The 24156-nt window shown below is 40.6% G+C and overlaps 2 protein-coding genes across 2 annotated transcripts; one reads left to right on the forward strand and one right to left on the reverse strand.

The window, feature by feature from the left end:
* Positions 1-3153: 3153 nt before the first annotated feature.
* LOC131234724 (endonuclease 2) lies at positions 3154-9191 on the forward strand. The gene is made up of 9 exons (XM_058231662.1): positions 3154-3329; positions 3875-4049; positions 5489-5593; positions 6185-6240; positions 6360-6443; positions 6641-6733; positions 7263-7330; positions 8324-8397; positions 8889-9191. The coding sequence occupies exons 1-9, from the start codon at positions 3222-3224 to the stop codon at positions 8981-8983; spliced, it is 858 nt and encodes a 285-aa protein (XP_058087645.1). The 5' UTR covers positions 3154-3221; the 3' UTR covers positions 8984-9191.
* Positions 9192-9866: 675 nt separating this feature from the next.
* On the reverse strand, positions 9867-20079 carry LOC131234725 (universal stress protein A-like protein). The gene is made up of 4 exons (XM_058231663.1): positions 19646-20079; positions 12025-12116; positions 10886-11004; positions 9867-10073 (listed from the first exon to the last, which is right to left on the reverse strand). Exons 1-4 carry the CDS (start codon positions 19839-19841, stop codon positions 9995-9997), a joined length of 486 nt encoding a protein of 161 aa, XP_058087646.1. The 5' UTR covers positions 19842-20079; the 3' UTR covers positions 9867-9994.
* Positions 20080-24156: the final 4077 nt, after the last annotated feature.

The raw sequence follows: 24156 nt of genomic DNA on the forward strand, positions 1-24156 counted from the left end.
CAGTAGCGAGATTGGCAAGTGAAGTGACGTCACTAAGTTTTGTGGGCCCACCATGATGTATTTGTTGTATCCACACCGTCCATCTGTTTGGAGAGATCATTTTAGGGCATAAGACAAAGAATGAGGCAGATCCAAAGCTTAAAGTAAGTCCATCACAGAAAACAGTGGGAAAGTGACACCCACCGTTGAAACCTTCCTAAGTCCCACCGTGATTTTATTTGAGATCTAACCTGTTCATAAGTTAACACAGACATGGGCGAAAGGAAAACACAAATATAAGCTTGATAGAAAACTTCTATGGCCTCAAGAAGTTTTTAATAGTAACCGTTCAATCCAAATGGATGGACGGTATGATACAACACATATATCATGGTGGAGCCCATAGAACTTGGTGATGTCATTTCAGAATGGATGGCAAATAAGTCACGATGGCACTCACGAAATTTCAATAAGGCCTGTTCCTTGTGGTGTGGCCCACTTGAGCTTTGATTAAGCTGATTTTGGGCTAACATTTTAACATGAGTTGGCACAAATGAACGGAGCAGATGTCACACAAGTGTTAAGATTGGGCCCACATATTATTATTATTATTTTTTTCTGGGCACCCTACAACAGTTGTAGGTCCATCACCTGCCACGTGGAAACTGAAATCCCAAACGGCAACTTGTTTCGGGAGAAATCCCAAACGGCACGCTACGACATTTCTTTCGGTATACGCCGTAGAGGTGTATTAGAGCCATCTGTGCCTGGTACACGTGGCACGGGTACTTTTAATCGGAACCGTCCATCTAGTTCCTCCCATATGTATAATCTTTAAATCCATCCATCTAATCGCTAGCTTTCAAAACGACGGTAGAAAAAGAAGTAGCTAATGGTCCAACATTTAGTGCAGGAAATTAAACCGAAATCATGTATCATCTTGTCTAATAGTTACGTTTTTATAAATAATACATCCATTATAAGGTCCACTAGAATGGACGGCCATGATTGAAACTTTACCCTTCCGTTGTGTGATTTGGAGAGAAGGCTGTACCGTTTTCCGGTACATCCGGCACAACCGTTTCATCTTCCAACATTCATGATTCATCACAAAAAAACGGAAAGACATCCTGCGAGAATGACAGAAGTGCGTTCCCATTTTAGGAGAGAATCTCGCCTGGGCACTTTTACTCACTTTTCTACACGTGGCACACGTGTAAAAAATCACAACCGATCATCATATAGGTCCTACTTTGGATGGACCATATCACAAAGATTAAAAAAGATTATACAATCAAAGCCCTTGGATTGGAGATTTTTTAGGCGAAATAAAGAGTCAATGGAACTTTTTGTAGTACGTATAGCAATCCATTTTCCTCCCACAACGTCTCTCCGATAGAACGGCCATGATTGCTCGATCAGTGTGATTTTCAGGGCTTGACCCATCCAACGTAGAGAATACCTGATGAACGGCTCGGATCACTTGCCACGTATTTTGAAAGGTTAAGATTTACTTTTGGCTCATCAGAAATCGAGTTTGAACCCTAAATGCTCATTTAGTGGCCACCAGTTGGATGGTTAGAATTATCCTATCAATGTGATTTTATAGCTGCATCCAAAATGGGCCAAAATTTTGGATGGTCTGGATTGTTATGCACGTATGACACGTGGCCTATTACGGTCAGAGTCTTCAAAGATCGTGATGCACCCTTCCCTAGTGCATCCATTTCATACAAGTGCAACCCAGGATTCCTAGACCCATTATATGGTGATCTAGACCGTTGATATGATGGAGCCATGTAGCATGGCCATATATTTTTCATGTAAGCTGATTCTATCCATTGGATTTGTCATTATCGTTATGGACCATTGTTTTGGTTTTTCCTATTCGTTTATTTAAAGTTAATGATCCGAGACTTAGAATCATCCACTGTAGGAGATACTTCAGGAACTAACCGTCCATCATATGCCTTTCTGATCAATGGTCCAGGATCCTTAAAGGGCCCAAACAGCAATTCCTTTCATGGACAAACACAAGGGTAAATAGGTCTTTTCCCAAGACTGATAGGAGTAGGGCATTCCGGGAATAAAAATTTCTGGAATTAGTGTGTTCTTATTCGGTCGTCTGCCGTAACCGAAGATCCGGCAATGGGGAATCTCAGATGATACGGTAGAGTCGAGAGGACCTGAATATGGGAGATACATATCTATACCTTACACGTGTGATAGTGATCTGTGTCAATCTAGACTGTCCATTTAGTGGGACGTGTCAAGGATTACTTATGTTTCGAAACGCACAGTGATCGGACGGTCACAGACGTCAACGTGTCTTCACTTTCAATGTTGACCACTGTATTCTTCTATCCACTACCGTTGCTTTGAAGGCAACTTTTCAGATGGCTAGGATCAAACAAATGATGCGTGTCTTGATCCAATTGACAACGATAGTGGGTCCCACTGGATGGACAATCTCGATTGACAAATGACACTGACACGTATACATATCAAGATAGCTCTACCGTACAGCTCTACCGTAATATTTCCCACTCATTATTTTGGTCTTTTCAAACTGCATTCAAAACGCTTTCACACCAAAATCCTCCAATCATCTCTTCAACTTTCCACACAGAGAAATGCTCCAATGCTTTCAGAGCACTGGAAGTCATAGTGCTCCTCGTTGCATCAGTTCATTTGTACACTCCAATCGATTGATCTGAACCGTCCATTAAGTCTAAAACATTTTTCATGGTCTATGATGCAAAAATATCACTGATTGGATGATCTAAACAATCCTTAATTTGGCCTTATCATATACAGCCATCCTTTTTCTAAGCCATGGATGGGAATGATTACAATTGCCTAACAAAATTGATTCTTGAGAATCATAACCAATCCATGATGGGTACTCAAAATTAGATGGATGAAAATGTTCATTGGACCTATTTTTGTGGAAACGATCTGTACCGTCCATATTAAATGTCAATAATTAAATGGTTAATATGTAACTGATTGGTGTAATGTTTGCATGGTAGACCACGACATGTGTTCTGGATCTAATGAATAGTCTAGATCAATAGATTTAGCTGTCTATGTATTTCAATGCTACTGAGAGCACTATAACTTGTATTGCATTGAGGGCACTAGAGCATTCCTCTTCCATATATACACACACAGATTTCTTAACTGTACATATAAAATTCTGCAAAATCCTATCAATCTTCTATCACCATTTCTCAGTAAAAATGGCTTCAAAAATCCAAATATCAGCTCTAATCTTACTTGCATTCCTGTTTCCAGTCATTCATGGATGGGGAATTGATGGGCATGTCATTGTTTGTAGAATAGCACAGGTTTTCTTTTCTTTTCTTTTTTCTTTTTCGCTTTTTTTAATGAAATTTTTTGTCATTTTCTACTCTATTTGAATTTTGGGTTTTCATCTTTAGTTCTTACATTCTGTTTCTATCAAATTTGGTGTTTGGTGTTTGGTGTGTATTTTTGTGGTTGTTCTTAACACCCAAAAGCTGGTTTCTTTATGTTCTATACAGACTTTCAAATACCAATTTTGTTCTCTAATGTTATCTGTTTTTGTATTAAAATTTCCATTTTTGTCATGCTTTCTATGAATTTTCAATGGTTTTGATGGCGGTTGTGTACAAAATTTCAGATTTTTGTGGTTGGTCTTAGTGGCTGAGATTTGCTCACTTGGGTTCAATTCAAATGTCTAGTTTTCTACTCCTTTTACTCAAATTCTGCTTTTCATTCTTTAAAATTCAGGTCATCTGTTTTTCACACCTTCATTGAAAAAATTTGAATGATCTTGTATATCCCTAATAAAAAAAAATTCAGTCTTATGTTGTTTTTAAGGCCTGTGATTTGTTTTCTTTGAATCTTCCAGCCTCGGTTGAGTGAAACCGCCGCAGATGCAGTGAAGCAACTGCTTCCAGACTATGCTGACAACGACCTCGCCAGCTTATGTGCATGGGCAGATCGTGTGAAGTTCCGGTACCACTGGTCGAGACCCCTGCATTACATTGATACACCAGATTCTCTCTGCAACTACCAATATAACAGTGAGTTCCTGTCTGCATTCTCTATTCGAGACAGCATGTTTCCTGCACGTATGTGTACTTGTTTGTGTAGGATGTACATGCACTGCATACTTGGGTGATTGCGCCGACCCGGGTGCCTGCACAGATGCATGTACATGCCTGTATGTTCTGCTAGGTACATTTGAATTGTATACTTATGCATTCCAGACTCTTTTTATTTATTTATTTTTATTTTTATTTTATCATGTTGAGGAAATTGTTGATATTGGAGTTCTAAGATTACAACAACAACAACAGCAGATACAATAAGGGAAATGCTATTGGTGTTTGGTCACCAATGGATAGCAGCAGAAACAATAAGGGAAATTGTATGTGTTTGGTCACCAATAGCGGAAGTCCACCTTTGCTTATCCAAGGATTAAGCAAGTCCAAACAAGAACAATTCGAATTTTACGTGTAAAAACTCTTGCGGGAAAAAACCAGGTCACAACGCAAGGAGTAATGCGCTATAAAAGCAGATATCACAAGAGAGAGTGTTACCAAGTTGAACAAGTCTTGAATCTACTTCACAAGCCTTGGCTATGCCCTTCCCTAGAAACAAATTAGAAAGCCCTAGGACACTTCCTCTATTCCCAAATCCCGATTACACCCGATATATAAAGTATCACAACCGGAATAGGCAACAAATCCCACATTTAAGCAATTCTGCTTGCGTGCTTGATGGTACCTTTGATGGCATCGACAATCTATTGAGGACCTTTATGGCATCGAACACATTCGATGACATCGAGTACCCACACCAAAACGTTCCAGCAACCAACATGGATTTTTCGGATTTTTCCGATGGCATCGACCTCTGCTCAGTGGCATCGAGTGGTATATCGATGGCATCGACTGACCCTGTTATTGACAGAATTAAGACATCAACAACAATTTATGGCTAATTTGGACAAATGGGGCCCACATCATGATGATCTTGGCTGTTGATCTAATGCACCTAACCAAATATGGATGATTCCTTAAAAATCCCCCACTGATTGAAAATCCTAATCCTTCTATCTTGGTCTGCAAAAAAAAGGTTAGGAAGAGAATACTATATCATCTTTAGGTTTTCTAAAAAGTAATTGAGGAAATGAAATGTATTTCCACAATGAAGCCTGTCGGATCAATGGTCTAGATAACTGAGTCATGGGCCCACTTGTTCCAAGTCAAGGCTCGGGAGTAGTGAGCATACTGTCAACTCGATCACATAATCACTTATAAGAAGTGGCATCTTTAATTCAATTAACCTGGGGCTGTTTCTTAGTTAACCAATAGCGGAGTTGAGTTTCGGTGTTGGTGTCCTACACAAGATTGTTTCCCAATGCCAGCCATTATTGTCTAAGCTAGCAGTGACTATTATACTGTCTGGCAGTTAAGATGAACAATGTAACATTTGGTTTTGGTGTGTATGTATGCAGGGGATTGTAAGGATGAAAGTGGAGAGAAAGGATTCTGTGTTGCTGGGGCAATCAACAACTACACAGATCAGCTTCTTGCATATGGAGGTTCTTCTGAAAGCCAATGTAAGAACCCTTCTCAAATCTTCTCTAGCTTCTACCCAACGAATTGATACTCACCCATATTGAGTTGACTCATATGGGTTGACTCAATTTTGCAGGAGAAGCTTGGTGGTTTTATCATTAACTGAAAATAGTTTTAACTGTTTCAGCCTCCAGCCATATTGCACCCTAAACCCAAGTTTTATAACCTTGCTCAAAGTCATTCTGAGGACTTCTATTTTGATACTCAAAAAAAAAAAAAAAAAAAAAACTTGGCCGAGTAGACTCGACTCTAGTAGATTTCACCAAGACTCCAAAATTTGATTTAGTCAAAACTAGGTTGTGACTGGGTTGAGTGAGTCGACTCAATAAAAGTCAGACAAAACTTGAATAAACTAGCCAAGGTTTATGGTATTTAAATACAATGTTAGCTCGACCCGGTTACCTGTCGAGTCGAGCTTTCTGTTCTAAAACCATGCTTAAGACAGAATTTTTTAAGTTACCTTTCTCAAATCCTTCAAGGGGGGTGTTGTACTTATCAAGATCGAAAGATTACATCATATGGCTACTGTAACTGATTCTTGATTGTTCATCATCATTGTTGGCGGATATCAGATAACCTCACAGAAGCACTTCTCTTCCTTTCTCACTTTATGGGAGACATCCACCAGGTATATACAGCTTGTTTCCAAATAAAAGTTTGACTCTGTATTCTTTGGTCCGCGTGGTTTGGGTTTCAGTTTTCCTATTTTTCTTTGTTCTTGTGACTAATCTTGCGGGTGTAATTCAGCCACTGCATGTAGGTTTTACTTCAGATAGGGGAGGCAACACCATTGATATACATTGGTACACAAGGAAGTCAGTTCTCCATCACGTGAGTTTTTTCAGTCCCATCGAAACTCAGTTATCTAAACTAATACGCATGCATACATAAACATACATATATGTATGCATGTATGCATGCTTGTTCGTTAGACATTGATACACAGCATAAGATAAATATGTATATATGTATGGTGTCTACATAAATGATGATATACATGCAACTGTTACTGATCCTATTGCATGTAGGTTTGGGATAACAACATCATTGAGACAGCTGAAGAAAGATTTTACAACTCCAATGTAGAAGACATGATTGATGCAATCAAACAAAACATTACGGTATAACTATTTACAATCTATCTAACATGACCTACCAAATGAAAATGGAAAGTAGATTTCTTTAAAACTACCTTGTTTTTGCAAGCATCCATCTTAATAGATACCATCTCCTTTTCCTGTGTATTGCATAGTTCTTAAACTGGCTGACTTGACTCTAAACTCACCAAATCAACTCGAGTCAGTACAAGTGTAGTCCCCTCTATGGGATGCGGCTAATTTTTTACCAGGTGATCCTTATGATGCCGACACCCTATTGGACGTGTTGAATGTCTCATACACATGAGAAGCTGGAAGTTACTTGCTGGGTGGACAGATATTTGTGGTCCAACCGGTTGGACTTGAGACCTCTATTTATTAATATCCCAACCATTTTAATATTATTAATAAATATCAAGTTGAGTCCTGTAAAGACTCAACCGAGCCTTTGAGTCGACCCAACTCGGCTTGACTTTGAACAAGTTGAGTTTTCAAGTTTTTGAACTATGGTTCAATGCTCTTTGCTTTATACATATCTCCATTTCAATAACAGGGCGAGTGGGCAGATCAAGTACGGAAATGGGAAAAATGCAGCTCTAATGCAAATGCATGCCCAAACACGTAAGTTTCGCTTACCCCACTTGGTAGGAAGTGTTCTTGATTTTTATTTTTTATTTTTTCTAGATTGGCTAGTGCTCTTGATCTTCTAAGATGGTCCAGAGAAAATGGCAAAAATATGAGATTATTAAAATGTAAATGATATGTACACACATCTAATTAGATAAGGGATATATGTAAAACATCTTCAGTGTCAATGTATTGGCCAAAGTTAGCTGGATTGCAGGTTCCTCTGCTACATGGTATGCAAACGGGTACACGGTATGCTAATTTCTCCAATGTGTGGGACCGCTAGGGTAGGATCATGTGTTATGGGAACGGGTACTTGGTATGCTACTTTCTACAATGTGTGGCACTGCTAGATTAGGATCATGTGGTCCACTCCAGTACATACAGTATAGTTTAATATGCTAATTGATCTTGACATTTGAATATAAAATATGAATATTATTGTTATTGGTCCCACACGCATAATATTATGTGTGTGTGTGTGTGTGTGTGTGTGTGTGTGTGTGTGTGGGTGTGTGTGCGTGTGCAAGTTTTTCATAAATGGAAGTATAAATCTCTACGTTCTGAATATAGATTGACAGTACAAATTCACCTACGTAGAAGTATAGAACCATAATTATGGATTGGTAAATAGCTATCCGTATTACAAGTTACTGATATTCCAGATCTTGGGATTCGGGATGGAAAATGTAGGGGTGTTAGCGGTTTAGGTAATCATACATTTCTGCTGCATTCATATGGACCATATCAAGGTTGACACCGACATCAAACACTAAGTAGCTATCTGTTAAACGTTTCATATATCCACAATATTTCAAAGCCTACATATAAATCTACTACAGCGGTGAATCAATCTAATGATTTAGATTTCACACAGCACTTCCATAAGTATTTCTTGTCAACATGCTGTAGTAAAATTCATGAGGAACATGCAGCTAAATAGTACATGGATAATAGATGATTGATAGAGATTGATTTTGTCTGCAGATACGCATCCGAAAGTATTAATGCTGCATGTGATTGGGCATACAAAGGTGTAACTGAAGGCTCAGTACTCGAAGGTAAGCTGATTCCCCTTGTCTACTAGCTAATTTTCATCGAGGTATTATACAATGCATGGGCAATATGACACCATTTGGGTTTGGTGCCCATGGTTAATATTTGAAACACTGATAAAATGGGCCTCACCGTTGATAATCCGTGAACCACAAATCCCCAATTGGTTGTATGTGAACCAAGGCTGTAATTTGTATCCTATCAATCTATTTGTGTACTCCCTATTGAAAGGGTAGGATTTTTCTCCAATCTGGGGATTTTCAGTACATGGGCTATCCACAGTGGACCCAAAATATCAATCCATGGCCCCCGTCTGGCCCCTCTTGTGGAAGCTCATAACCCTAGTGGTACCACACAACATTTCGGCATTTTCGTAATGTTTATCATTGAAGGACAATAACAAGTGGAAGCTCATAACCCCAGTGGTACTACACAACATTTCGGCATTTTCGTAATGTTTATCATTGAAGGACAATAACAAAAGTGCTGCATGCAGATGACTATTTCCTATCTCGCTTGCCGATTGTGAATTTGCGGCTTGCTGAAGGTGGAGTTCGGTTGGCGGCCACCCTCAACAGAATCTTTGGATGAAACTCAAAACCTGGTCCCAGTACAGACATTATGAGGTTGTAGACAAAAATGCAGAGAGATTTTATCTCAATCTGCAATTGCTTTGATTGGTATGATGTTTATATGGTTTTAAATAACTAGAATGGTGTTCCAGTTCTCGTACGGAAATTAGTTAGTTGCATGAAAATGGTGAAGACTACTACTACTATGGACTTGGTTTTCTGAACAATTGCTTGGAACCCCTTAATCCGTTCTATCTGTTGTTCCATACATTAGGAACACTCGAGGGTTGTCTTGATGACATGTGTCAAGGTGGCTGTGTGAAGATCGATGCATTTCATTGGGTTGGCCCACGGTGAACATACCCTTGCTCAAAAATTAGGCCCGATCCCTTCACCAGGTGGGCCATGTATGAGAAATATGGACCATAAGGGAAAAAAAACTTGTGGTCTTTATTCAACATATGTACACCTGATGTGTGGACAGGCCTCGTTCCTGTCCGCAGGCATGTTCATTGAAGGCCTCGTGTCATATTCAACCTAAAAGCCCACCTGATAAGTGGACATACCTCATTCTTCACAGTCGACCCCACCTGATAAATATTTGCTCTAACGTCTATATTGTCTATCTGTTCTGCATATAAAGACCAACAAAATACATCTGTTTATTAACTAATGAAAGTGTTGTAGTTGTATATATACATTTTTTCACATCATCTACTTGGTCATTGAGTTAGATTACATAAAGTCGTGGATTCTTATTTATGCACATAACCACACTTCAAATCCCTATCAAACACCATACTAACAAACTGCATATATGTTTCAACATTTTCTTCCATTTGGAAATGGGAACAAACTCTCTTTTATGTCTGTTTCTTCACAACGAGAACAGGACACTTGGATTACATGAAGTCGTGGATTCTTATTTATGCACATAACCACACTTCAAATCCCGATCAAACAACATACTAACAAACTGCAGATATGTTTCAACATTTTCTTCCAGTTGGAAATCGGAACAAACTCTCTTTTATGTCTGTTTCTTCACAACGAGAACAGGACACTTGGCATGTTGCATGCAGTAATTGCTCACACTCCCAAGAAAAGCCCTGCTTCATCAAATTCAATTTAGATCCAAATATTGAAATGATGCGATGAAAAGCATGCCTTTCTTTAAACAAAGAAAAAAGAAATCCTCCACTGGCTTGTTTGAACCATTTGTCTAAGCAGCCAAATTAAGAATTAAGGTGATGACATCAATGTGGCTGAATGGGTTGAATGGTTGACAGGCCTTGGGAAGGAGGGCAGTTTGACTAGGGTTGGGGGGCCTGGAAAAGAGGACGAGGCTTGGAAAGGACTTCGTTCGAGGTGGTGAGAATTTATACGAAGGTTTATTCACTTTCTAGGGAGATGGCCTTTGATAGGAATGATTGGCGAAATAGGATGAAGCTGACCTCAAATAGACAATGATAAAATGATGACGATGATGAAGAATTCATTTACAAGATGGGTTAACATTAACAAAAACATGCCCATATTAAGTAAATTTTTTACCCAATACACAGCTACATATCTCTGAGCTGTGCATAAGGTGGCCCCACCGCATAAATAAAATGGCCCAATAATCAGGTAGTTCACATGAGTGCAGTGGATGCAGACAATTGGCAATTCTTTTAAACTGTCCAATACTTATGCACACTCGTGTGGCCCACCTGATGAGCTAAGTGGTCTGATTTTTTGGCCAGATGACATGCATAGAGGGGCCCACCTGTTTTTGATGCGTGTAGTCATAGCAAAACTTTACTGAGTAAAACCTTACTACTAGATAGTACTTAGGAAACCAATGCACGAAAGTGGTAGCATGACATGGCATTATCATATGGTAAGAACTCTATCGAACTTAGAGAAGCATGTAACTGACCTTTGTAGAGCGCCGCGGCCATGGTTACCCAAGATAAGTAAATCAATCTTGAACTTCTCGACTGCTTCACATATGACTTCTTTTGGGTCTCCCACCTCTGTTATCGTCTCTGCAACTGCCTGTGGTAAGGCAACCATGAATATCATTATGCTTGGTTTTGCCTGCAATTGCCCATTCAGGCATGTCGGGACGCATGTGGAAAATAAAGAGCCATCCCTTGTGCATGCACCATCAGACGCAAAGGGGCACACTCCAATAGTACCATTATCCCTCTTAAGCAGCTTACATTGGTACTGGGGAGATTGGGTGCTCACATGATGTATGCAGACCAACTACCAGGGTGGTCCTTCCATGCTAATCAAGGATGGGCATTCCCTCAGTACTTGTACCCCTTGGTGTGGCCCACCTGCTTCACGGATTAGTATCTGATGGATGGGTTAGATTTCATTAATGAATCACATATGCCCCACATCTGCCCGGAGCCACTGGAGTGTGCAACGCAAAATGGATTATCAAAACCATTACTTACAAAAACGGACAATAGATGCATCATGCATGTTGTATGGGTTTATATGAGCTATTGTCTATTGTAACTAATAATTGGTACTTAGTACAAAGACTGCCGAATTATATCCCCACATACAGGCGATGAGATACTATCATCAATTTGGCTACAGAGCCCTTCATAGCATCCAAAAAGCCAATCTCAAATCTTTCAATCATGTATGGGTTGCCACACTTCCCTATCTTTTATCATATTGCTTTGGTAAGTTTGGTTGTCTAATTCTTACAGAGGATTTCCCCCCAAGGCCCCTGAGTATCATTGATAGAAGGAAAGATTAATACACATCTTTATACATCTAACCATAAGTTTTAACAGGCCTTTGAGCTATAATTCAAACATGTCTTTTAGTATCCTCTTCTATCATGATGGTCAACTCAGCATTTGGCTGCTGAATTGAAATTGAAGTGAATTGTGATAAATCGATTCAATAAAAGCTGAAATGACAAAGTGGGCCGTCGGTTAACTTCGTATACTTCATACCATGATATTGGAAAATCACAAAATGAAGATCAATGAACCTCATATACTTGAAGAAATGCATCTCTACAACCCAAATAAAGCAAATTGACCATACCCCATGTTTAGAACAAATCTCCTTAGCTTGTTCTAAGAGAGCCAATGATATCTTCTTTCGATGTTCTTGTACAGACTTGATCAATTCCAGAGCTGTATTACAATAACCAAAATTATTAATTCTTCCAAATGCAATGAACAAAGATGCAACGCATGGCCCAGACTTGATCAATTCCAGAGCTGTATTACAATAACAAAAATTATTAATTCTTCCACATGCAATGAACAAAGATGCAATGCATGGCCCGCATCCAAAGTTTTGTATGATAAGCTTAGCAAACAATGTCTGCCTAAGTGCGTCTAATTGCATCAAGTAGATGAGATTAAATCCAGGTTAAATTGAAGCACTTAAGCGTACTTAGACGCACTAAGATGCACTTGGATATAGTTAAAGCTATGTTGTATGTTAGGCTTAACATACAAAGCTTTGTATTGGATCCAGTCTCAAAATTAGAATATGAAACTCTGATATTCCATCGATGCTCGAAACCATTTAGTACCTCCTCCCACTCGATTTCAGAATAACTCAATCATACAGTCTGGAACACTTGAACTCTCTTATCTTACATTAAGGCTTGTTTGGGAGCTTGTAAACTGAGATAAATGAAATGGGAATAAATGGCTTACTCAGTTGTGTTCGGATGGCGGTAAATGAAATGCATTTGAAATTCAAATATTCTAATTGGATGGAAGTAAATGGGAGAGGAATTGGAATCCTTTGGAATTTTTCAGTATATTCACGGGAACATATGTAATATCCGAATCAGTTTTAACATCCCAAATTAGTGTACATATCTGATATTTAACAAAATGATTGTAATACATGATGGGGTTTTCCTCCTCAGTTCAGAGGAGAGGTAGTGTAGATTGGATGTCTCAAATCTTGGCATTACTGTGTTGCTCGACCGGTCAAGGCTCACTCGACTCAAAGTCCAACAAGCAGTATTTTTTGGCGTCGACCAGTCGAGGGTCAGGCTCGACCGGTCGAAGGGGTCCTTCGACCAGTCGAGGACATGGCTCGACTAGTCGAGGGCTACGCAGATTCTGTGCGGATTTTGTGCGGACTGCGTAAATTTGAGGCAGTTTCGCAGATGTGCGAAAGGGGAGTTGCCTAAACTATAAATAGGGGTCCCTAGGAATATTCTAAGGTATGCTAAGGCGTTTTCATGACCAAGGTGAGAGAGAAAAGAGAAAGAGGAAGCTGTGGAAGGGAGGAGTCTGCTTGTAGAGGTGATCTACTGCGCAGTCGACGTCTCAGCGCTTTTACGTCCTCGTTATCAGTGAGATCCCTTCGTTTTTCATTATTCTCTTATTGTTCATCCAATCCTACGTGAGTGAAGAAGGTTTAATCCAAGCGGTGTGTGTTTGTGATCAGTTGTAACGTTCTACTTCATAGTGAATTGTTGCTTTGGACTAGGTCCCGTGGTTTTTACCTCTTCGAGCGTAAAATCTCTTGTGTTGTGTGGTTTGTGCTTTGATTTATTTCATTACTTTATTATATCCCATAATTCTAGTGTTTTGGGAGGCGAGATCCTAAGGTTTTTGTGCAATGCTCCCAACAAAGCGGTATCAAAGCCAGGTTGCTTGAACGGAGTGGGATCAGTTCTGAATTATGGAAGGTGGCTCATCAAAGATGATCAGTCTCAATGGTTCTAACTGGACCATATGGAAGGCTAAGATGGAGGACTTACTTTATTGCAAAGACTTGTATGCTCTAATTCTATGTATATCAACAAAGATAAAGGATATGTCAGATGATGATTGGAAGAAATTGAACCGGAAGGCGGTGGGGTTTTTATTAGACAATGGCTGAACGATTCTGTATTCCACCATGTGTCTAAGGAGACCTCAGCCGCTAGCCTATGATTGAAATTGCAAGGGTTGTATGAGAGGAAGACAGCTGATAATAAGATTTTTCTGATAAGACGACTTGTGAATCTCAAGTTCAAAGATGGTGGTTCTGTAGCTGAGCACATGAATGAGGTCAGCAACATATGGAACCAGCTCTCCGCTATGAAGATGGTCCTAGACGATGAATTACAGGCTTTGCGATTTCTTAGCTCATTGCCTGACAGTTGGGAGACATTGGTGGTATCTCTGAGTAACTTCGCACCAGATGGAAAGGTGTCCATGAAACATGTAACTAGTTGTCTCTTCAATGAGGAGACAAGGAGGAAGTCTTAGGGGTCTACTCAACAAGAGGCCCTTGTGACACAAGATCGGGGGACAGGAAAGAACAGAAAGAGCAGTAAGGCCCGAGATAAGTCAAGATGCAAGTCGAGTGTTAGGAAGGATGTTGAATGCTGGAATTGTGGCAAGAAGGGCCACTACAAGCATGAATATCATAAGAAGAAGAATGACAAGAAAGGAAAAGGAAATGAGAAAGAAGATGAATCAGACTCCACTGCGGTCACTTCAAATGGCGACGTTGTAGTTATTCTTTCGGCAAATCATGATGTTTGTCTCACGGCTACGAGTCAAGACATCGACTGGGTGATAGACTCGGGAGCTACGTTTCATGCGACTCCACGCAGGGATTTCTTCACAAGTTACAAGTCATGTGACTATGAGACCGCGAGGATGGAAAATTCTGGCGTATCGAAGATCGTAAGAGTCGGTGATATTTGTGTGAAGACCGATGTGGACTACACATTGGTTCTCAGGGATGTGAGGCACATTCCAGACCTTCGCCTCAACTTGATGTCGATGGAAAGGTTGGATGATGATGGCTATAAAAGCCGATTTGTTGGTGGCCGCTGGAAGCTCATCAAGGGTTTGTTGATCGCAACCAGAGGGAAGAAGTATTGCACCCTTTACAATGCAAGTGTCAATGTCTGCAAAGGTGGGTTGAACGTAGCGGAAGATTCAGCTACTGACATGTGGCACAGGCGTTTAGGCCACATGAGTGAAAAGGGGCTTCAACTACTTGCGAAGAAGCGGCTCCTTCCAGACATGACAGGTATACCTCTCAAAACCTGTATTGAATGTTTATCAGGGAAACAACATAGAGTTTCATTTGTTAAATCTGCTTCTCATGTTAATAAAATGCATGCATTAGATTTGACTTATTCTGATGTTTGTGGTCCTATGAGGACAAAAACTTTGGGTGAGGCATTGTATTTTGTCACTTTTATAGATGATGCATCTAGGAGGGTTTGAGTTTATGCTTTGAAATCCAAGGACGAGGTCTTTGGTGTGTTTAAAATGTTTCATGCTATGGTCAAGAGAGAGAGAGACAGATAGATCATTAAAGTGCATCCGCACTGACAATGGTGGTGAATACATTGGTGACTTCCATGAGTATTGTAAGTCCCTGGGTATACGGCATGAACAGACGGTTCCCAAGACGCCCCGGTATAATGGTGTGGCTGAGTGAATGAATCGCACCATTGTAAAGAGAATCAGATGCATGTTAACCCATGCAAAGTTGCCCAAGATGTTCTGGGGAGAAGCAATGCACATGGCAGTGTATTTGATAAACATGTCTCCATCAGCCCCGTTGAATGGAGAAGTACCTGAGAATGTGTGGACTGGACAAGATTCATCGTACAGTCATCTCAGGGTGTTTGGATGCAGGGCATCCATTCACGTACCAAAGGACGAGAGGTCCAAGCTCGATACGAAGATCAGGCAATGTGTGTTCTTGGGGTACGGTGATGAAAAATTCAGCTACAAATTGTGGGATCTGACCAAGAAGAAACTCGTCAGGAGCAGAGATGTGTTCTTTTTTGAAGATCAATGTATAGAAGACATTTGTAAGACAAAAAAGTTACAACCTAGTTCAGGTGAGCTAGAGGACATGAATCCGGTTACTCCTCTTGTGGTGCCTAATGACGGGGGAGCACAACAAGGTGCAGAGGACGAGGGAGTTCCTACAAAAGATGGACAGGGGGAGTTGCCCCCACTTGATCCACCTGTTGAACTACAGGTGAGGAGGACATCTAGGGACAGACACCCGTTCAAGAAGTACTCGCTGCATGAGTACATTATGCTCACTGATGGAGGAGAGCCAGAAGATTATTACGAGGCCCTAGTCGACGAGCATAAGGGGGAGTGGTTGAAAGTTATGCAAGATGAAATAGAATCCTTGTATAAGAACCACACCTATAATATGGTGAAATTGCCTAAGAGCAAGAAAGCTCTGAGCAACAAGTGGGTGTTTAGAAAGAAGATTGAGCAGAAAAATTTACAAACGAGGTTCAAGGCCAGACTTCTGGTGAAAGAGTTTGGTCAGAGGAAAGGTATAGACTTCGAGGAGATATTCTCACCAGTGGTGAAGATGACATCCATAAGGGTGTTGCTTGGGTTGGCGGCTAGCATGGATCTGGAGATAGAGCAGTTAGATGTTAAAACTGCCTTTGTCCATGGTGACGTGGAAGAGGAGATCTACATGCACCAACCAGAGGTGTTCGAAGTCAAGGGTAAAGAGCATATGGTGTGTAGGCTTAAGAAGAGCTTGTATGGGCTGAAACAAGCTCCAAGGAAATGGTACAAGAAGTTCGACTCGTTCACATTAAAGCATGGATATGACAGAACGGAGTCGAACCACTGTGTGTTCACGTGTACATTCTCAGATGGTGATTTCTTAGTTCTGTTGTTATACATTGATGACATGTTCATCATGGGTAAAGACATCAAAAAGATTGACAAGCTAAAACAGGAGTTGTGCAAGTCGTTTGCGACGAAAGACTTGGGCCCGACTATACAGATCCTAGGAATGGAGATAACCCATGACAGAAGCAGCAGAAAGCTTTGATTGTCACAAGAGCGGTATCTTAAGAAAGTCCTAGAGCGGTTCAATATGAATGCAACAAAGCCGGTCAGTACTCCACTGGATGGTCACTTCAAATTGAGCGACAAGCAGTGCCCAAAAACGAAGGCAGAGGTAGATGAGATGAGGAAGATACTCTACGCGTCAGTGGTAGGAAGTTTGATGTATGCTATGGTGTGTACGCGCCTAGACATAGCATATGCGGTTAGTGTTGTCAGCCGGTATCTTGTCAATCCTGTCTAAGAATATTGGGGGGCGGTGAAATGGATACTGCGACATCTAAGAGGCTCATCCAGGTTGAGCCTATGCTATGGTGACGGAAAACCTGTGTTAGAAGGCTACACATATGCAGATATGACAGGTGACATAAACTCTAGGAAGTCTACATCGGGGTTCATGTTCACGTTTGTAGGAGGAGAGGTCTCTTGGCAGAGCAAGCTACAGAAGGTCGTAGCATTATCGACGACAGAGGCCGAGTACATTGCAGTCACAGAGGCATGTAAAGAGATGCTTTGGATGAAGAGGTTCCTACAGGAACTTAGCCTGAAGCAGGAGCAGTACGTGGTCTATTGCGATAGTCAAAGTGCTATACACTTGAGCAAGAATCCAAGTCAGCACTCTCCAAGTCGAAGCACATAGAGATTCGTAATCACTGGATCAGGGATACTTTGGAACAGAAGGCGTTGCAACTTGAGAAGGTCCACACAGACGATAATGGGTCAGACATGATGATCAAGGCATTGCTCAAAGGCAATTTTAAGGTTTGTAGAAACCTGGCTGGCTTGAAGAAGGCAAATTCCTCCTAAGTCGGAAATGGGGAGATTTAATGGGGTTTTCCTCCTCAGTTCAGAGGAGAGGTAGTGCTGATCGGATGTCTCAAATCTTGACATTACCGCGCTGCTCGATCGGTCGAAGGGAGCTGCTCAACCGGTCGAGGCTCACTCAACTCAAAGTCTAGCAAGCAGTATTTTTTGGCATCGACTAGTCGAGGGTCAGGCTCGACCTGTCGAAGGGGTCCTTCGACCAGTCGAGGACCTGGCTCGACTAGTCGAGGGTTACGCAGATTCTGCGCGGATTTTGTGCGGACTGGGTAAATTTGAGGCGGTTTCGCAAATGTGCGGAAGGAGAGTTGCCTAAACTATAAATAGGGGTCCCTAGGGCTATTCTAGGGTATGCTAAGAGCATGCTAAGGCGTTTTCACGACCAAGGTGAGAGAGAAAAGAGAGAGAGAAAGCTTGTGGAATGGAGGATTCTGCTCGTAGAAGTGATTTACAGCGCGGTCGACATCTCAGCGCTTCTATGTCCTCGTGATCGATGAGATATCTCCGTTTTTCATTATTCTCTTATTGTTCATCTACTCCTACGTGAGTGAAGAAGGTTGAATCCAACCGGTGTGTGCTTGTGATCGGTTGTAATGTTCTACTTCATAGTGAATTGTTGCTCTGGACTAGGTCCTGTGGTTTTTACCTCTTTGAGGGTTTTCCACGTAAAATCTCTTGTGTCGTGTGGTTTGTGCTTTGATTTATTTCATTGCTTTATTATATCCCATAATTCTAGTGTTTTGGGAGGCGAGATCTTAAGGTTTTTGTGCAACGCTCCCAACAATACACCCATTGAAATACATACTTTTGCCAAAATGAGGAAATTTTGAGACTCAGGTGGGCCAAAAAACATAAGGATCACAAACCAGCAACTTGCCGACATTTTTTGACCGTCCATTTAGATGGCCAACCTTTGAATGGTTTGTATCATTCTATTGGTGTGATTTTAGTGATGTAGCAGATAATTAGATTGTTTCAGAGTATCATCAATGAGCCATGTATATGGCGGACATGTGCGTAGGGATACCTTTGTTTACTAGTGTGACTCTCAAAAAGGCATTTCACTCCATTTACTTCCAAATCCTTGTTTGGAAAAAAGATTTCATTTGCATGCCCATTTACTCCCATTTCATTTTATTTCCATGCATTTACTCCCATCCAAACACACCTCAAATGCCATTTTACCTCCACTTACTTCCAAACTTCCATCCCAATGGACCCTAATGAATCACCCAACTGCAGCATAAATCCAACTTTTCATTTAATTCTCAACTAATCCACCCCATTCCACACACACACTGAATGTTTATTCCAAACAGCAAACAAGCAAGAATCCATGCTTTTTTTTTTTCCTATAGCAACTACATCAAACAGAACAGGCCAAATACAGAACTAATTCAAACAAACACCTCCCAAGTAGAAAACCACACCACATCAATGAATTACTCAAAATTCAGTTAGAATTCAAAACAGAAAACAGAGAAGAACATGTAGATTTTCCACATAAAATACACAATAAAACAACTCCACAAATTTAACCAATTGATCAAAGGAAATCTAATTTACTCGCAACACCCCAATTTCCTTGCAAAACAGTCCGTCATCCGGACCGTCTATTGGGTGGGTCCGCTCATTAGGACAACGCTCCGATAAGATCATCATACCCATCTGATCGTTCAATACTAGCGATTGCAAAAATTCAATTCTCCCATCCATTTTCAGACCCACAGCAGATAATTACAATCAACTGATTGCTTTTCCCTACCATGCTTGGTCCATGTTGGGACCCACCAGAAGAACAGTCCAGAAGCACCGGACTTTTCAGTAAAAAATTCCACACAATTCAACAGAAATTTCAAGAAAATAAAAAGAACCCAACTCTTTTGTACAGAAATCAAATCAAAACAAGACAACCCAATTCGAATCAAGCGAAAAGTATTCGAAAAATAAATAAAACCAATTCAAACAAACCAGAGACTAGCAATCCGATCACGACCGTCCAATCAATCAGATAGAGGAGAGGGACATACAAGCAGAACCACGGGAAGGTACTGAAATGAAGCTGGTATTACTAATCGGCTGGACGGTGAAGACAACGAGAGGCGCTGAAGACGAGATGCAGTCAGGGAGCTTCTCAAGCGCCCATTCGAGAGCGTAGTGGCTGCATTCGCTCTCGTCTATTGCCACCATCACTTTCTTTTTATTCGCCGGCACCTCCTCTTCCATTCCTAGTCTAGCTTCTTCTTTCTGCAGAAGACTCTTCTTCTGTGGATTGTAACACCCACCTGATATGGCTCTGTTTTTGATAGATGACTGAGGTGGGTTTTCGGTATTTGTAACAGAGAGAGAGAGAGAGAGAGAGAGAGAGAGAGAGAGGCTGATAAATAGAGATTAATGAAGTGGGTTTTCGGTAATTGAGAGAGAGAGAGAGAGAGAGAGAGAGAGATGAATGAAGTGGGCTTTCGGAGGGAGGGAGAGAGAGAGAGAGCTCTTCGGTGGCTTGTTTGGGTGAGACGGTTTGTCTGGTAGTAGGAATGGAGGATGGAGGAGTTGTTTGATACGCTGGTAGAGCATGATCATCTGTACACATGCAAGTAAGGACTGTACACGTGTCAAGTATGAAATCTCCATCTAAACTGTCCAAATAGTGGGTCCTTTGCATTTTTGGGTCTCAGACGTACACGTGGAATATCTGTACCAAAATCCAGCCTACGGGATCTCTGACCCAGTTGATGGAGCGTAACGCTTGGACCACTCACTATTTCACTATTCACTATCCATTTCGCAGCCGTTAGTTGGATGGTTAGGATTGCTTATATGATTTTAGATATATGCTCCATCCATACTGGGATCTGCAACTTGGGTGGTTCGGATAGCTGTAAATCTGTGCTACGTGAGGATGATGAGCCACTAGTATTTTTTAAAATGGGCAAAACTAGCATAGGAGTCTGGTCCACCTAATTTTATCAGATTACGACATTTACTTTCAATTTTTATGGAATCTATAGAAGTTCTCACCATTTAAACGGTTTAGATTAATGTAAATTTGTGCCACGTGCTCAGATCTAGTTTGCATGCTTATGGATGATCATACTCTTCCGTACCATATTTCTCTATAAGAGAATAGAGAATAGAGAAAATGGCGGCTGTGACGTGAGAAATTTACGGCTGTGGACCCCACCTTTTATCCAGTGGTTTTTATAAAAAATACAAACTTAGCGTACGCACTTAGACCTCCTCGTACGGCCACCGAATTTGAGGACGAAATTCCCCTGCCTTCCTCTGGCTGGCGTGCAGAGACGAGCGCTGACGGACGGTCCGGCGATGGGGAACTCAGGTGGGGCCCACTGTAATGTTTGTGAGAAATCCTCCCGTCTAAGCTCATTCATAGGGTCACAAAGACCTGAATGAAGAGGCAAAATAAATTTCATAATGATCCAAAACTTCTATGACCCCTAAAAGGGTTTCAATGGTAGACTTTCAATTACCCACTACTATTTACAGACTTGATAGCTAAATCTATCTTATTTTTCATCTCAAGCCTTAATACGAGTTCTCCAAATAGATGGACGGTTTGGATATAACACATACCTCATAATAGGACCCACAAAAATTAGTGAGAATCATAACCGGAAGAAAAGTAAAAAAAAAAGGAAGCAGCGAGTTGGGGTCAAACGGGTTAGGACCTGCCTAACTATCATAGCTGGGCCTATGGCTACGGATTATAACCGTAGCCATAACTGTAATGCTATGCACTTCTTTTTCTTTTTTATTTTTATTATTTTTATTTTTTACATGGAGAAATTTTTCCCCTTATATTTTTCTCTAATACATAATATGTAAATATGTATATATAAGTATATAAAAATTGTTTTTCTATTTTTTAATTCATTTCTTTGTCTATTTATTTAATAAGCATATCTCCTAAACTAGAATGATTTACTTTACTTACCACATATGATTTTGAGGTAGGAGAAGCTAATTTAGCCAACCAACCTAGTTATTTTCCAATATTCCATTAGATTGGAAAACCTCTTTTGACTCTTCTTTTTAATTATAAATGATGGAATTTTCCATTGCGATATATAAAAAACGATCGCTTTGAGAAAACATTGAGTGGAGTAAATTAGAAAATTGATAGAGAGAAATATGAAATTTAGTAAGAGAAACATGAACAAACACCCCCACACACTCACACGACTGGAATTTCACCACCTACGGATACTCGAACGCTTGATCGGGTGTTGAAACTCCTAAGAGTCAACCACCCGAGTGGGGCAAACTGAAATATGAGCGGGGCAAACTAAAAAAACAGCGTAGCAAATTGAAATATGAGCGGAGAAAACTAGAAAAAGTGGGGCAAACTAGAAAAATAGCGGGACAAACTGAAATATGAGCGGGACAAACTAAAAACACAGCTGGGCAAACTGAAATATGAATAGGACAAACTAGAAAAATAGCGGGACAAACTTAAGTATGAGCGGGGCAAACTAGAAAAACAGTGGGGCAAACTAGAAAAACATTGGGGCAAACTGAATTATGAGCGGGGCAAACTAGAAAAATAGCGGGGCAAACTGAATTATGAGCAGGGCAAATTAGAAAAACAGCAAGGCAAACTAGAAAAATAGCGGGGCAAACTGAATTATGAGCCGGGCAAACTAGAAAAACAGTGGGGCAAACTTAAGTATGAGCGGGGCAAAATAGAAAAACAGCGAGGCAAACTGAAATATGAGCGGGGCAAACTAGAAAAATAGCGGGGCAAACTGAATTATGAGCGGGGCAAACTAGAAAATTAGCAGGCCAAACTGCATTATGAGTGAGGCAAACTAGAAAAACAGTGGGGTAAACTGCATCAATGGAAGGAGCATTGGTTTCTTCCAAAGTACAAGAGGTCTCCATCAGGGAGACCCTCTCTCTCCGTCCATTTTCATTCTTGCGGCCGAGGCTTTTAATAGAGGCATCGCATCTCTGTTTGCGTCAAGGAGCTATCAACCTTTCCACCTCCTCAATCATTGCCCCATCATTATGCATCTTTTTTCGCTGATGATGCAATTATTTCCCTTAATGGCACGATAACTAACGTGAAAGTCCTTCATCGCTTCATTCGCGACTATGAAAGCTTTTCAGGCCAGAAGGTCAACACAGCCAAAACTACCTTCATTGCTTTAAAGAAAAGCTTAGCGTCTTGTCTACATATCAGGCTTCTCCCAAGGCTTCTTCCCCACGTTGTATCTGAGCATTCCCCTCACCAAGGGTAAAATCAAGAGGCCGATGCTGCAGCAACTGGTTTAGAAGATTACTACCAAGATTGATGGATGGAAAGCTAAACTCCTCAATCCAGCTGCCAGATTGGTATTGATTAGACACGTTCTTTTAAGTATTCTTATTCACATCCTGTCAGTAATGAACATTCCGAAAGTAGTTGTCAAATCTATCGATTGTGCATTTGTAAATTTTTTTTTTCGATGCTTCTGAGCAAGGAAACAAGAGACACTAGATTAGTTAGGAAAAATCTGTGTACCATTCCATGAAAGCGGTCTGGGTATTCGAAAATTTGGGGATGTTATGCGTGCTCTCCGAGTCAAAACAGTGGGTCTGGGTATTCGAAAATTTCAGTTTGCCCCGCTGTTTTTCTAGTTTGCTCCGTTCATAATTCAGTTTGCCCCGCTGTTTTTCTAGTTTGTCCCGTTCATAATTCAGTTTGCCCCGCTGTTTTTCTAGTTTGCCCCGCTCATACTTAAGTTTGCCTTGCTATTTTTCTAGTTTTCCCCGCTCATATTTCAGTTTGCCCCGCTGTTTTTTTTAGTTTGCCATGCTCATATTTCAGTTTGCCCCACTGTTTTTATAGTTTGCCCCACTCATAATGCAGTTTGCCCTACTGTTTGTCTAGTTTGCGCTGCTTATATTTCAGTTTACCCCGCCATTTTTCTAGTTTGCCCCGCTCATATTTCAGTTTACCAAGTTTGGGTGGTAGACTCTTAGGAGTTTCAACACCTGATCAAGCGTTCGAGTATCCGTAGGTGGTAAAATTCTACTAGTGTGAGTGTGTGGGGGTGTGTGTTCATATTTCCCCTGCTAAATTTCATGTTTCCCTCGATCAATTTTCTAATTTGCCACACTCAATGTTTTCTCCAAACGATCATTTTTTATATATCGCAATAGAGAATTCCATCATTTATAGTTGAAAAGAAGAGTTAAAAGAGGTTTTCCAATCTGATGGAATATTGAAAAATAACTAGGTTGGTTGGCTAAATTAGCTTCTCTTACCCCAAAATCATATGTGGTAAGTTAAGTAAATCATTCTCGTTTAGGAGATATACTTGTTAAATAAATAGACAAAGAAATGAATTAAAAGATAGAAAAATATTTTTATATGCTTATATATACATATTTACATAATTATGTATTAGAGAAAAATGTAAGGGAAAAAAAGTTCTCCATGTAAAAAATAAAAATAAAAAATCTGCCACGCTGCCGCGGCAGGCTGTGTTTTGTTTTTTTAATGTTGTGTTACTATGACGGTCGAGCGGGTCCCAACCCA

This window comes from Magnolia sinica, chromosome 19 (assembly GCF_029962835.1).
Source record: "Magnolia sinica isolate HGM2019 chromosome 19, MsV1, whole genome shotgun sequence".
In the NCBI taxonomy this organism is placed as follows: Eukaryota; Viridiplantae; Streptophyta; class Magnoliopsida; order Magnoliales; family Magnoliaceae; genus Magnolia; species Magnolia sinica.

What these genes read in the sequence shown, in the direction of transcription:
- LOC131234725 (XM_058231663.1), bottom strand. Translation starts at nt 19,841, where the DNA reads ATGGAAGAGGAGGTGCCGGCGAATAAAAAGAAAGTGATGGTGGCAATA. An exon ending in ACCTTCCCGTGGTTCTGCTT is followed by an intron (nt 12,117 to 19,645) that starts GTATGTCCCTCT and finishes ATTGTAATACAG; the next exon opens with CTCTGGAATTGATCAAGTCT. An exon ending in GGCCGCGGCGCTCTACAAAG is followed by an intron (nt 10,074 to 10,885) that starts GTCAGTTACATG and finishes TTGATGAAGCAG; the next exon opens with GGCTTTTCTTGGGAGTGTGA.
- LOC131234724 (XM_058231662.1), top strand. Translation starts at nt 3,222, where the DNA reads ATGGCTTCAAAAATCCAAATATCAGCTCTAATCTTACTTGCATTCCTG. An exon ending in CAATCAAACAAAACATTACG is followed by an intron (nt 6,734 to 7,262) that starts GTATAACTATTT and finishes TTTCAATAACAG; the next exon opens with GGCGAGTGGGCAGATCAAGT. An exon ending in TGAAGGCTCAGTACTCGAAG is followed by an intron (nt 8,398 to 8,888) that starts GTAAGCTGATTC and finishes TGCTGCATGCAG; the next exon opens with ATGACTATTTCCTATCTCGC.